We start from the raw sequence: 14,618 nt of genomic DNA on the forward strand, positions 1-14,618 counted from the left end.
CTCGCAGACGCAAGCTCGCGGGAACTAAGAGTTAGTCCAACTTCATAGTAAAAACGCCTATCATCGAGTCAGAAACTCGAACTTGGCCAAAGCTTGTGCGCGTTGGATGGGTGGCAGAGCTGAGTCTTAATTGAGCACTGAACTTGGCTTTCCAGCGATGAATGTCGCCCAAGGCTGTCAACACGATGACCAAGTTCACGCGGGCTGAGCTGGGCTGAGCTGGAAGTCAAAAGACAGAAGCTAGATCTTCCGTACTACATCAACCAATAGCTATGTATCAGAGCCGAGACATCAAAAACCAGCATCGTCCTGATAACGCAGACCTCAAAACCTTGGCGGCCACTCACTGCATGCCGCTTTAAACTATTTGTGGCCATTATAACCCAATTCTATTATGCCTTATTCTTGCCTAACTTAGGTCCCAAGTCAAGTGTACTAAGGTCGCCAGACTGTCTGTATGCTGGCAAACAAAAACGGGCTGCATAAGTGATCGACGCGGATCGACGATTCCCGAAGCCAAGACGAGCCATCAACAACGGTTGACCTCTCTTGTGACAGGGCATAAGGCACCCAATGCTCCACTCCAGACTATAACTATGTAGTATTTCAACACATGCTCATCCTTTTGAACCGATGGCGTCTCGTCCGTTTGCAGTCTGAAAGGTTCAAATTAATATGCTGCAAAATATACCGGACCTCGGGCTGAAATAGCGATCAACGCTTTTACCCAAGCTATGGGTACAAACAAAAAACAAACCAACACGGTTGACTTATCACCAACAGTTGTTGGTTGACAGCCAGCATCAGTTGACATGACTTGCGACATAATTCAGGGGTCTAGCGGGATAGGCTAAAGACATTCGTGTGTTTGTCGATACGATCAATCCCGAGACCGAGCATCCTACTATTATGGCAATGTAAGTGCACAGACAAGAGAAACACAAGGAGCTTGGACACGAAAAGATAGGTAAGGGACCCGACAGAAGAAATATAATCAAAAAGTCGGTGTATGACAATACCATCACTCTTTTTCATCTTGCCCTGCCTTGCATAATTAGACAGGCAGCTAGCTATAACCATCATCAATCATGCCGACTGGACTACATTGTCCGTGTAACGCTTCTCACCGACTAACATCACAAGATTACTCTCTGGAACATGCATCGTCTTCAGAGTCAAACTCGTCCTCTGACTTGACCCCACCAGTTTCAATGTTTCGCCCGTTAGGAGGTACTGTGGAAACAGTCCTTGTTTAGCCTTATAGTAGGATATAAACCCTGATCCTGGGTAATCCTCTCTCTTCTGAATATACCACCAATGATGTTATTATTTCATCAACAGTAAGGAATATGCAGGATGTTGGGTGATTTAACGCAGTACTATAAAGTGCCTGAGCCATCCGAAAGTTATAGGAACTTGTATCACGGACCGAGTCACCGTCTCAGCACTGACAAAGGCTATACACTTCCTTGCATCGTTCTATGTCCTGTCTCATCCTGATCAGTGAGTGACCTGGAGTCCGACCGAACCAACAACATGTAAGTATCTAGTCTAGTGGCTTGCTGATCAGAAACACATCACGGCAAGTCAAGTTCGCAAGATCGTCTATCTATAGCTAGCTCCAGGGCCAATTCAAGATCGGAGAGAGAGACAAACGATACTGTAGGCCCCATTCGCTGCATATACCTATAAGTACGATGAAGGCCTGGTTGCCGATGACACTGTCTTCAACCCATGCCTGCCAAATATAACCCCATTTGGTTATTGACAAGGTTGAGATCATTGCATCAAAGCTCATTGAGCGTTTTTAATTATATAAGCATAAAAATTATATATGGACGCCTTTCGTTTGAGCCGCCATGTCATGGTCAGAGAAGAAAGGACGCCTCGAAACATGGTTGAAAACAATCATCCTATACGGTGCACGTGTAGCAAAGAAGGGCGATAAAGAGCGAAATTTCATTCGGACTTATATTAAACTAAATCTGTGTCTCTAGTATGGAAAGGGCTATATGAGTTCTTGGAACTGTAGGTAAGAGTTATTGAATCGGGATCGTGAAGCTTCTATACATAAGTCACATTACTTCAAATTCACCTGGAGAGCTTTAGAACACCGGGCTTAATGAAAGACCCAGCTTAATACCATACGCAATTTTTTGAAGAATAAATCATAAGACTGGGGGTTTAAAGATTGCCTTGTCAAAGCCAAAGCCCTGTCAAGTGATGTTGAAAACAGGCCAATTGTGATACTACCCAACTAGGGATGTGTCTCTGAAAGAATTAACCGTTGGTGCGATTGAGGTCAAGTCACCCGCCTTTCAAAAACCTGAAAGACTGTTACAAAATAAAACGTCAGCCCTCTTTGTTGTAAATAAAGCTTATGTGTAAACCTTTATCAGTTTCTCAGCTGAGTCGCATGGCTTAAAGCTGTTATGTTAATAAGAGCAAATGAGGACCCAATGAATGGTATGGACGTCATTGTGTATCACGGAGCCCAAGTATCTGACGAACCACTCATATAATCACAATCTGTTTGTGTAACTTTGTGAGGTTATTCTTGTTAACCTTACATCCACCCAGACATGTGGGTGTAGGTTCCTTTGTATTATGCCTCCACTTGCACTCTCGGGCCCCCCTGTTGCCGTCGGGTATCCCCACTAACTAACACTTAACTTACTTAATTCTAGACCCCAGACCAGACCCTCCTCCGGACTTCCCTTTCCTTCACCTGCGCGTCAACTTCGTCCTTGAATAACACTCGATCATTACCATTTGGACATTATCAGCCGCCAACATACGATACTCCAACACCCATCATTATATTTTAAACATAGATACCCTCAAACTCTTGTACTTGAACCTTTTCACGCTCTGTCGCGCATCACATCATGGCAGCGTCTGGCCTCATTGACCCGACAAAGACGGGCAACTATCCCGTTATCCTTGGTGACGCACTCTTGGGTAAAACCTCAAATGAAATCTTTACTGGCATACAATGTGTGTTTACTTCGCTCCTGTAACCGAACTTCCTAGTACTCACATCCCTTTTAGACAACCACAAACCTACTCTCTCATCAGACCAAGCCCCAAATTCGGCCCGCATAAAACCCTCGGTCCCTGGCAAAACAACCTCATACGACCTCACCTATACCGATAACGACGAGAAGTATGCCTTCACAGGCACAAGAAATACCGACAGCGGCCAATATGTCCTTTACTTCGATCCCAGCCGTGAGGCCTTCATTCTCGACCTTGTCGACTCTACCTTCAAGATGAACGTCACTCGACTGCCTGGTAATAGCGATCCCGATAGTCTACGTCGACAATTTCCACATATCGATAGCAGCGCGTCAAAAGCCAGTGCCAAAACAGAAAAGAACAACACGGACACAGAGAAGCCCATGACAAAGGCACGCGCCAAGCCATCTACTCAGAAGAAAGAAGTCAAGCGCAAACCCGAGAAGAAGCAGGCACCCAAGAATGTCGCGCTCTCACTCCCTGTACCAATGCCTGCGCAGCAACAGAAGCCTGCCGAATCTAAGAAACGTACACCAGCTCCCGAAGAAGATGAAGAGGAGGATGATGACGATGATGGTGGTCTTTTGGTGGAGAACCCTGGCGCCGACACTAGCACGGCGCGTAGAACCGACTTCTCCCCGGCCTTTCCTTCTTTCCGCCGATTTGACGAGTTTATGGACCAGCGCGAATCCGAGGGAGATGATGCTGATGGTGAAGAGGATGACGAGCCCGACCTTGACTTCAAGTTGCCAAGTCCCGTCAACAACCGCAGTCATTATGAAACGGGGCCCGACCCTATGGACGTAGATGAAGAGGAGGAAGCCGAAGAGGAAGAGCCCGAGTTGGATCTTGCTAAGGAGCTCGAGGATGCATTTGAAAACTTTGAGAACAGCCAACAGGAGAGCCCCGACGGTGATGAGAGTGAGATTAGTGAAGAGGACTAGAAGATGACAGAGTGAATTACTGGCTATCTTTTGGAGGAGTTTGGTTTTGGGTTTACTTGGAGTTTTCAGGGAGACGGTTCAATATCTGTCGCACAACGGTTATTTGGTCAACCCGGCGTTGTAGAGGTTCATTCCGAAAGGCACAATGTTTAACGATACCACCAGCACACCTCAAGACTCTTTCTTGGTCTCGAAATTTAGTTATACTATTATAAATAGCAACATATGAACAAGAACTACGACGACATGGACAAATGTGGAATTTCCGAAACACACTATCCAACTTTCTCGGCACCCTCTCCTTTGTCATGGTACTTCCACTTCTCCCCGGGTAAATGATCTGATATACCCTCGATAGCATCCTCGGACCACAGGTGCACCTCTGAGTACGCCAATTTCAGGCCCCACTGCTTGAGATCCTCTTGGTCAAAAGTTCCAACCGACATGCTCATCGAGTTCGACTGCTCACTACGCCAAAAGAGCCAGCTACCGCACTTAGTACAGAAGCCACGCGCAGCGTCTGGTGTAGCATGGTATCGCGACAGCGTTGACTGAGAGATGAAAACGACGCTTGATACGGGCACCTTGTGCAGCCATGCGATAAGTGACCCGCCATTCTTACGGCATTGGGAGCATTGACATGTTGAACACTTCGCAGATGGATCAGCATGTGAAGATCAGATGGAGAGATGATAGTTACGCCTCTCTTCCATTCATGACTGGACGGGAATGTCACTTTATAACGTACAGAACCGCAAAGGCACCCGCCAGAGACAGCCGTCGGATGTTGCTCTGAAGTCATAGCGCTGTTGAGGAACCAGGATATTGAAGCATTTATTTTGTAACAAGTGGTTAAGTTGTATTTTGTGGGTTGTATGACTCCGTCATTCGTACGTTTATATAGACGAGCCGTGAGTGTCAACGACGCCTTTCACTTCCTTGCTTTTTGGGTGCTTGGCTGTTGTCGATTTCATTATTTTTCGTGTTGAACTCGTGGCGTCGAAGGGCGCAGTAAGCGAACATCCACTAGTAACTGCAGATCAGGTTCGGTCCTGATTATACACACGCTTCAAGTGATCTCATTTCAATAAACTCTGAAGTATGTCGCAGGAATTTTGACCTGCGCTTAATGTGCTCCGTTCAAACGGCTTCCCATTTCGCAAGCCATCCAACACTTTCACCCGCGTTGCGCACGATACAGTACCTTCCTTCCCTCGCATCCTTTTTAACATCGTCAAGGACCTTTTGAATGGCAATAGAGCCAATGGCCATACCATGCCCTTCGCTGAGACTGAAAGATCCAGTAGTCACAAAGCCAACCAGGTCCTCGGCATTTGGTACAAGGGGATGTCCGTTCAAATCAGACTTGTTGGCTGCCAGGGGTGGGAAAGGTGAAGGTTTGGCGATGAGTTCAGCAGCAAGTTGACGCTTCAAAGATTCCAAGTCGCGAGGGCCTGAAGTCCTTGGTGGCTTGTTCCTGCTTGCAGTAGAGGGAGGTGCTTGAGAAAGCCATTGTGAGCGGAGATCATGTGGGAGAGAAGAAGATGATAGTGATTCAGGGGGGATGGTGGCTGGTACTTCGGTTTCGGAGGATTGAGGTGCTGGCGACGGCCGGGAAGGGAGGCGGTAGATGCGAGCGCAGGGTGTGACTGTGCCTCGAGAGACGAGCGATATGCGGACGCCTAGAAGGGCGTTCGTGGGTACTGGAGGTGGTGTAGGAGAAATAACGGTTTGGGAGAAAATATCTTTGGAAATATGGCGGAGTTGGTATAGGCGCGGCTCTTTTTGCTTCTTCGGTGCTTGTGTTGAGTCCATTGACTCGTCGTTGTCAACATCCATGGCGTCCTGGCCGTGACTCTCTTCACTTTCCGGTGCACCCGCAGTACCGAACAGCATCTCAAAATCGCTAGCGAAGCCATCTCCAACCTCACCTTTCCTCCCTCCGCCCAGATCGAGAGATTCCCAGATTGTTCTCTTACTCTTTGGCCGCCTCTCCCAAGCCGCCTTCCTTTTACGCCGCTCTTCAAGCTCCCAATCAGCACCTGCCTTGGTCCCAGGGAAATCTCCCGGAAACCAAGGCTGGCCTCGTTCGAAGGCGACCTGACGAATCTCGTCCAGGCCTGCAAAGCGCGGGTTGCCCCCTGAAGAAAGGGGGTAATGCACTAAGCAGTACCAAATATGCTGTATACACTTCCAAGGGGCAATTAAGGTCCATGTGCCTTGTGTTTGGGTACCAGTACCCGTACGTGAGGTAAGGAGAGTGATAGGGATGGGAGGGTCGGTTTGTATTGGTTTGAGAGGTGTCCCAGGGTTACTTTTGCTTTTCCGTCTATCGACTTGTTTCTGTGACGGAAGAAGCGACGCGCGATGGCGAACATCTCGGTCAAAAATTGCATATGGCTTTAAACCCTCCTCCGCTGGCCAGGCCGCAATCTTTTCGAGCAATCGTAATTGCGCATCATTATCCTCAGGGGGCTCAATGCGCTTCGGGGGGTAGTGAAAGCGAGGATCCTGCACTGACAAACTCAGTACGGTGCCTACAGGTAGGGTAGCCGCATTGGTAAGCCCTGTCAGTCCTTTAAACATCTCTGCGTGTGTATTCTTGGTCTTGTCTTTCTGGGTATAGGGATGCAACACAGCCAAAAGGGACTCTGTTGAACCCGGACCGGACAGATCGATACTGCCGATTTCAAATCGAAGGTCCTCAATGTAGAGTAGAGGGGTTTCCTGTTTTGTCAACGACAATAATTCGTTAAAGAGTTCAAGGAAGGCCGATGGGTGTATTCTTAAGAACACCTGTCTCTGTTGCTTCTTGGGTTCCTGGTTTGGTTCCGCTGTGGGCGACTCAGGATTCCATAGGATAGTGCATGGTCCAATAACTTGTCGATCATGGTGATTTGGCTGTCCTCCATTCATGGCCCGACTCAAAACCCCGGTCCACGTCCTACTTCCAAGCCTCCATTTAGTTCCCTTGTTATTCCAACATGAATCTTGAACAACACCTATTCGTTTCAAAACGCGTTCGATTCCAGCGCGATTGCCAAACAAGCCAATTGTGCTCATGTAGCTCGTCTCCCAGATGACCGCTCCTCTGTCGCCTTGTGCTCGATGGGTTGGTCGATGAATCTTTTCATTCGGCGTCAACGGTATAGCGAACCGCCATAGAGGGCCCAATGGATCAGTCATTCTTGCCCTTTTCGCATGCCATGAGTGAGTTGGTAACCAGGTTTTGTTCATTTGTCGCTTGCGGAACTTGGCCTTGGGTTTCGGGGGCTCGTTCAGTTCGTTTCGCCGAATCTTTGGTCTTGGTGCCCGTCCTACAACAGCCAATGACTTTTCCATGTCGATATTACCGTCCTTTTTGGCCTTCACCAGACTAGCCTTGCGCTTCCTCATCGCTAAAATACCTAACTTTCGCGCTGTCTCGGCCCGTATCCTCGCTCTTGTTGTCCTGGGCTTTCTCCGCCTCGCTTCCACTACTGGGGTGTTGTCGTCCTTCATCTCTTTGACTGCGCGCTTCCTCAGTCGACGAGGCACCCGCTTGGGGTTGTGGCTCGCCGTGCGACGGCGTAAGCCCCGGGGAACTTTCTGAAAGGCACGGCTGCTACCGATGGCCTTGGACGTTGCCATACTTTGTTCCAGAGCGCGGATTTCGAATTCGTGAGCAGCCACGAAGGCCTGAAGATCGAGTGCGCCATCTTTGAGTGCAGTCTCAGCAGGTAGTGCAGGAATACTGCGTGCTGCGTAGACCATTTGGCGCCTCTGCGCAAAGTTGTCGCCGCGACCATTTGCCGCTGGAGTATCGGCCTTTCGCTTTCTGCTATCAGTCCCAGATTGGGCTCCGGTAGACGATCCCGGAGCCATGGTGAAAGAAAGTCGATAGCAAGGATGTCAAAGTTGTGAGCTTTGAGATTGGATCTGATATCAATTAACTTTGACGCGCAGGGTTGGCGCAAAAATAAAGCTTTATCGATAAGCTATCTTGTTGCTGACGATGATGGATGGCTCTCCAACCCACCCAGGCTCTTGACCAACAGCACCACGACATCTTAGTAAAAAGTACTTTTCGTTCTAGAACGATATTTAGCTCCCTTCGCATCATTTCTGGCCAAGACAATCGTTATTAAATATTTCAAATCTCGGACAGTAAGTTTTTATTGAAGAGAAGAAGATCGGACGCTAAATCAGCTTGAGCAGAACACAATGCCGTATTATATCCTGGAAGCATTCAGGTCCATATTTCGCGAAAGCTCCGTACAAATTGGAAAGCGAGCAGACTCTTCTTTAAAACACGAGTCTTTGGTCTTGGCCAGGTTCGTATCGCACCCTAGCCTAGCTATCTGGTTGACGACGGACAATCAATGGAGCTGATTGTTGAGAGACAACAAGATGGTATCAAAAATCACTAACTAGATGAAGTATCTTGGAAAAGATGAAAACGCCTCTAATAAGGGTACGTATCTATAATATCCGTTGCGCCGTTCGCCATGTCCCTCTCCTTGATGTTGATCTGCGAAGATCAACTTTTTATAACCAATTCATAACAAAGAAGCCTTTGTAACAGCAAATAAGTGTTGAAAGATAAAAGCCTTCATGGCAGTATTTCATCTCGTCAACCAATAACACTGTAATGCCTTCTCACGGCTTCAGCCAGCTGTCCGGGAGGCTGGCACTTGGAACACAGCTTATGGCCCCTGTAAACTGGTCAGTTATGTCTCGACAAGTGTGAGAGGAACAAAGCATACCAAAACTCTGGGGGGTCAACAACTTTGGGCGAGCATGGTCTCTGAGATCTTTCATAGTTGGGGCACCACTTTCGTACAATCCAAGCGTGATGCTGGCACCGGAATTCGACCTGAATAACCGATTAGCAGAGTTCAAGGCTCATATTGTGGGTACAAGAGCAACTCGTACATATGAGTAGTTACACATCGCAAATAGTACGGACAAAGAAATGGTCAAAGGTCAACAACGATCGTCCCCTTTTCTGCAGGAACGGCTTCCTTAATACATTCATCCCCCCTCCCCCTCCCATTCCAGTGTCATAAACTATTGCGGAACTCTCAAAAGTGACCGATGAGAAATGACCGATGCTTGGAACATCACCAACAACGTATCATGCTTCAAGTATCACATTGCTTTTTTTCTCTCGAAAAAGCCATTTACTGGAAGCGATGGCACTTACAGTCCCTAGCAGGGGATCGAGAGACAAATCGAGCAATATGCGCTTAGAACTACAGAGCGAAAAGAGCATACATGGCAGGGAGTTTTCTCTTTTGTCATCTCTTTTCCCGTGGGGAGAGAGATCTCTCTCAATCTAAACCAGGAACCGTTATGGCCCAAGGATTCACACGTGGTTGGGGGAATTCCTAATCCCTGTTATAGCAGGTGTGTTATCATGATAAACAGGCCAGGAATTCGTACTTGCAGAATCATCTGCTGTGTTGTAGATTCTTCACTTCGAGCTAATGGCCTTTTGGTTCTTCAAATTCTCAAGCATTATCTCTTTTCTCAGCCGTCTTCCATCGTCTTGACCCTGGTCTATTCGTTTCAGGTAATTAGCCTCGCTTACCACTTCAGCTCAAGAACATGGGTTCCTGGTTGTTGAATCGTCACATTGAGCTAGTTGGTAGATTCAACGGGATTCAAGACATATGTAGAGAAGCAATTTCTCTCACAGCAAAGAGCATGATATGGTAATGCTATTGTGTTCTGTCGCGTCTGTGCTATGAAGCGGCAGTAAGAGCAGCTCAAGATATGCATTACGACACTCCAAGACATTGAGAACGATTTCCCGAAACTCGACTCAGGATTCCCTTTCTACATGAAACATGTGCATCGGTGGCTGTCCGTCAAGTCGGGTTCAAGCTTGCAGAAATGACCTGCATGTGAATGGGTCTGATTTCTCCTCAAAATCAAGGGAGAGGAAACCCAGAAGCCCATAAGCCTCGTGTGGCTGTGCAACTCCAAAAACCATATTATCTGTGGCGTCATGACGACCACAGGGGCTACCTACCTACAATCTTTCCCTCTGTCATCGGATGCGATTCGTACCAACTGCCAACCCACAGAATTACATGTGACGGTATCTCCATCATACCTTTACATGTAATAAGTCGAACAATTTGCAATACTTTTATTGTCACTAACTACCTACTTATCATCCCATTCCCCTCCACACTTCGCAGACTGCAAACTACAGGCTAAGACTACAAACAACGGGTAGACGGCCCACCAGACAGCACGATAGGGGACCGCATTCTCGGGCCAGCCACTGGCGGCGTCCACTAGAATTGGAACCGTTTGTCAATTCAAGGCCGAAGCCTTCGCCAAAGTCAAAGCGTGAACAGCAGAAGAAGAATGGCCTCTATAAGTAAGCCGCAGCCCCAAGAAAATTAGAGTTTCACTGCATAGTTATATGACCAAAGATATCCCCGATCCAATTTTGTGCTCTATATAGTCTTGATACTCCTTCCTACATACGAAAATCCTGACGAAAGACTGGGTGTCGTCATAACCACGCTCAAGCGAGCTCCTTATCAACGCAACTGTTCATTCAGTCATCTACATCTTGGTCACGACGGACTCTTGAACCAGAGAGTATCTCAAAATCTCTACTAACATGGGCTTTCTCAAACCTGAAGTCGGCAAGGCGCGAAAGGTTAGCATTTCCCTCCCGCCATCACTCACCGTTATACCAATTGACTTCTATAGCCAAAATTCGACCTTCATCTCAAGGTAACATTTTCCCATCTACAGCCAGTAATTTGAATAGAGGGCATCGACTCATGTTTGTTAGATATATGACCTCAACAATGTGCCACTCGTTTCCGGTCAGTCATTCGTCAAATGGCACCTTTCCCATTCCATGACCGCGGAACACCGCGGCCGCACTCAGAAATGCCCAATCGCCAACCATAGAGTCGACTACAGCTTTGTCACTGCGGTCCCCGGCATTCGCATATCAATAGACCGCAACAATCACCTTGCCGAGTGTCCTATGGAATTCGAGGTTATTCAGGAGTTTGGTATAGCCGAAAAAGTCACACTCGGTGTCGTTCGCCTCAACCTCAGTGAGTATGTCGAAGAGAGCGAAGCCTTTGTCAAGGATGTTGCGTCGCCTGGTCGCATGCGTAGCGGCAGTTTTGGTGTCAACTCACATGGCACCGGGACATCACGACCACGCCGTGATTCCGATGTTGTTGAAGATGGCATTGTGAGAAGATATCTCATGCAAGAAAGTAAAGTCAACAGTACCTTGAAGATCAGCATTCTCATGGTTCAAGTCGACGGCGAACGCAGTTATGTAGCGCCGCCTCTTAAGACCGCCCCTGTGTTTGGTGGTATCGGAGGTATCATGGGCGAGGCGATAGAAGACGAGGCTGGACGTAAGTGAAACCCCACATACCCCATGTATGCCACGGCTAACAGTTCGATCAGCCATAGCTGCTGCCGTACCTAACTTATCAAAACCACGCGACGCTGCCGAGCTTCAGGACCTCTACCGGAGTGTCCTCACTGCTTCATGGTGCCGTCAACCCGAAGAGCATTCCGCAGAGGAAGTCATCGACGACATCTTTAATGGCGGCAACGGCTGGAAAACGAAACCGCATAATGCCTCGCCCGTCACGGATGGGGATGATGACGACGACGATATTGGCCACCGCGGTACCGTTCGAACCCGTGACGTCCGTCGTATAACTCACAACCTCCTTCATCCTCATATTCACGGCCACAACCATCGATCACCGTCACGCCACCGGTCTAACAACGGTCCAAATGGCTCCTCACATAGGCGTACACCAAGTAATTCAAGCGACAAAAGCTTTTCTACCGTCACAGTCACACCGTCCAACCGACGCAAGGGTGTCCGCATCCACGAGCGTCATCTTGACCATGCGCGGAGTATGGCGAGTATGACGTCCACCATGACGCTCGACAGTGATCCCATGCGGGAAGCGAATTATAAAGGGGCTCGCGAGGTCAAGGAGAATGATATGCGGAACGATCTGGTTGCTTGGCGGCTACCGGGCGATCAGGCCATGTAAAGTATCATTTGAATAGCCAGGAGTTGGGGAAACACGGGCCGCTTGCTGTCTTCGAGCAATCGCATACGAGCCAATCAACACAAATAATTAATCAAATCCATTGTCTTCTATTTTTGGAAAGTTTCATTTAATTCATCCCGACGACCCTCTATAGTGTCTTCTAGAATCTACCAATAAACCCATGCTTTGGATATCCATCCACCTTAAATGCCTACTCATAAAAATCATTGCGGCTTTTGAATCAAGTCTTTGCTTTTGAGTCTATTAATCCCAGACTCTTAAATGCTTCCTCGCACACCACCCTTGCCACCGACTTCACGGGTTGTAACGGTGACACTCAGGTCGGCAAGAACGTTAATCGTGACCTCGACCTTGCCACCAGCCTTGACGCCCTTAACAGCGGCTTCAGCAAGTGTGTTTCCAATCTTCCAGATCTTCTCACGGGTCTCCTCATCCTCCTCATCGGAATCGTCAAAGTCAGAGTCATCCTCATCCTTGGCCTCCTCCTTCGCCTTGGGCTCAGGCTTGGTGACCTTGATGTGAGTGTTACCCTCAGCAATCTTGATTAGCACATCACCACCATCCTTGGGAGCAGGGATGTGAACGGTGCGTCGAGCGGGAACGGCGGTCTCGGGAGCGACGATAGGGGTAAAGACATCCTCGCCGTTAGCGCCAACAGTGATAACACCAATGGCGTTGGAGATGTGCTTGACGGTGGTGACAGCAAGGTGGGTAGACTGCTCAATGTCAGAGGCCTCGTACTCCTGGATGAGAGAGGCCTGGAGGGCAGCACCGCGAGCGAGGAGCTCAGAGGGGTTGATAGCAGAGACGCTGGTGGCGGGAGCCTGGATCTCGGTAGTCTCAGGGAAGATAGTGCGAAGGTTGTTGGCAATGCGAGGGGTGTGAGAAGTACCACCAGACAGGATAACCTCGTCAATATCGAGAACGTCAAGACCAGCCTTCTTGACAACACCCTCGATAAGTCGGTTGAAGCCCTCAAAGACCTTGCGGGCAACCATCTCGTATCTTGTTCTGTTGATAGTAACAGAGAAGTCGAAGCCTTCAGCCAAGCTCTCAACACTGAATTGAGCGTTGGCACCCAGACTCAGAGCTCGCTTGGTAGCCTCAGACTCGAGTCGGAGCTTGGCGAGACTGCGGGCGTTGTTCCGGGGGTCGATGTTGTGCTTCTTCTGGAACTCCTTGGCGAAGTGCTCCATGAGGGCGTTATCCAGGTGAACACCAGCGAATTCGTAGTCGTGAGCAGTGGCAAGGATGGTATAGAGGCCACCTCGCGAAGCGATAACAGCAACATCAGATCGGGTGCCGCCAAGGTCAGCGACAACAACGATCTTGTCCTCGATCTTGGCCTCAGGACGGGCATCGTAAGCCAGAACGGCGGCAACCGGGTCGGAGATGAGCTGGAGGATCTCGAGACCAGCCTCGTTGGCGGACTTGGTCAGGGCCTCTCGCTGCTTCTCAGAAAAGTTTGTGGGGACGGTGACAACGGCAGAGGTGACCTTCTTGCCAAGGTAGTCGGAAGCGGAACCGACAAGTCGTCGCAGGTATCGGGTAGTAACCTCAGAGACAGGAATGCTGGAGGCATCCTCCTCGGCCTTATCTTTCACAGTGAAAGCAACGGAACCAGAAACGTCCTGAGGATGAGCGGAGGCGTGAGAGTGGGTAGGGTCGATAGACTTGAATCTGAGAGGTCCTAGTTAGTACATTGGTCACAGAGGTCAATGCGAGGTGGAAATGCAGCTGCATACTCTTGTCCGAGGAAGTCCCGGAAGTTGGCGATGGTGTTGTCGGGGTTTCGAACAAGGAAAGCCTTAGCTTGACCACCATAGTACTCGTCGCCGTCAATGTATGAGAGAACGGTAGGAATTTGTCGATCTATCAAATAGACTTATTAGTAAACTACGCCATAGAAAGTACAGAGGACCTCTTTCTCAGAAAGCCTCTTCTCCTTCTTGTTGTAAGACATACCTCCGTCCTCGTTGGCAATAACCTCGGCCTTGTCGTCAACAGTGTAGGCAATAGAACTGTTGGAGTTGCCAAAGGTGATGCCAATGGCAACTCGATCACCAGGCTCGGGGCCCTTAGCGCCAGCGTTGTCACTCATAGGGTCGGTCGGAAGAGGAATTCGTGAATTGGGGTATAGAAAGGAGGTTGATCAAAACTCGTCGTCCTTGTTGAGTTGAGAAAAAGAAGGTTGTGGTGAGTGTCGAGTTTTGGAAGGCGACTTGGTGATGGATGGTAGTGGGGGTTCTTTCTTTTCCCGCAGAGACTGGGAAAAAAAACTGCCCGCTAATCTTCAATTGCCCACATTTTTCTGAGCGGCTAGTGGGGGGCAGAAAGGTTGACCCGACGTGGTTTGGGAAACAAAAATAAATAGTTCAGGATGCTCAGTCTACAAGGCATAGACTGACCAGCTGATTTCGCTTCGTACACCCCTAGCGGTCAATTTTTCTAATATCCCGATCAACGACAACCGATACGTATTTTATCTTATCATTATCAGTGTCCCACTACGCGGCTTCTGCTCAATGTTTTTGACGACAAGGCTGTGAATGAAGCTTGTTGCATTACATTTCAAGCTTGTAAGATT

At 48.6% G+C, this 14,618-nt stretch overlaps 5 protein-coding genes across 5 annotated transcripts; 2 read left to right on the forward strand and 3 right to left on the reverse strand.

The window, feature by feature from the left end:
• Positions 1–2,888: 2,888 nt before the first annotated feature.
• EDB82DRAFT_523476 (RNA polymerase II transcription elongation factor-domain-containing protein) lies at positions 2,889–3,962 on the forward strand (the record flags this gene model as incomplete). The annotated part of the gene is made up of 2 exons (XM_025733664.1): positions 2,889–2,997; positions 3,052–3,962. The coding sequence occupies 2 exons, from the start codon at positions 2,889–2,891 to the stop codon at positions 3,960–3,962; spliced, it is 1,020 nt and encodes a 339-aa protein (XP_025584548.1).
• A 137-nt stretch (positions 3,963–4,099) lies between these two features.
• On the reverse strand, positions 4,100–4,933 carry EDB82DRAFT_141346 (Mss4-like protein). The gene is made up of 2 exons (XM_065607058.1): positions 4,663–4,933; positions 4,100–4,612 (listed from the first exon to the last, which is right to left on the reverse strand). Exons 1-2 carry the CDS (start codon positions 4,762–4,764, stop codon positions 4,238–4,240), a joined length of 477 nt encoding a protein of 158 aa, XP_065464594.1. The 5' UTR covers positions 4,765–4,933; the 3' UTR covers positions 4,100–4,237.
• Positions 4,934–7,871, reverse strand: EDB82DRAFT_141335 (ribonucleases P/MRP protein subunit POP1-domain-containing protein). The gene has a single exon (XM_025733667.2). The coding sequence runs from the start codon at positions 7,824–7,826 to the stop codon at positions 5,103–5,105; it is 2,724 nt and encodes a 907-aa protein (XP_025584550.1). The 5' UTR covers positions 7,827–7,871; the 3' UTR covers positions 4,934–5,102.
• A 2,713-nt stretch (positions 7,872–10,584) lies between these two features.
• Positions 10,585–12,010, forward strand: EDB82DRAFT_474182 (N-terminal C2 in EEIG1 and EHBP1 proteins-domain-containing protein; the record flags this gene model as incomplete). Its single annotated transcript, XM_065608015.1, has 3 exons — positions 10,585–10,623; positions 10,762–11,350; positions 11,403–12,010. 3 exons carry the CDS (start codon positions 10,585–10,587, stop codon positions 12,008–12,010), a joined length of 1,236 nt encoding a protein of 411 aa, XP_065464595.1.
• Positions 12,011–12,112: 102 nt separating this feature from the next.
• On the reverse strand, positions 12,113–14,386 carry EDB82DRAFT_496211 (Hsp70 protein-domain-containing protein). Its single transcript, XM_025733671.2, has 3 exons — positions 13,997–14,386; positions 13,777–13,903; positions 12,113–13,711 (listed from the first exon to the last, which is right to left on the reverse strand). Exons 1-3 carry the CDS (start codon positions 14,130–14,132, stop codon positions 12,289–12,291), a joined length of 1,686 nt encoding a protein of 561 aa, XP_025584554.1. The 5' UTR covers positions 14,133–14,386; the 3' UTR covers positions 12,113–12,288.
• Positions 14,387–14,618: the final 232 nt, after the last annotated feature.

Source organism: Fusarium venenatum, assembly GCF_020744135.1.
Source record: "Fusarium venenatum strain MPI-CAGE-CH-0201 chromosome Unknown EDB82scaffold_2, whole genome shotgun sequence".
Classification (NCBI taxonomy): Eukaryota; Fungi; Ascomycota; class Sordariomycetes; order Hypocreales; family Nectriaceae; genus Fusarium; species Fusarium venenatum.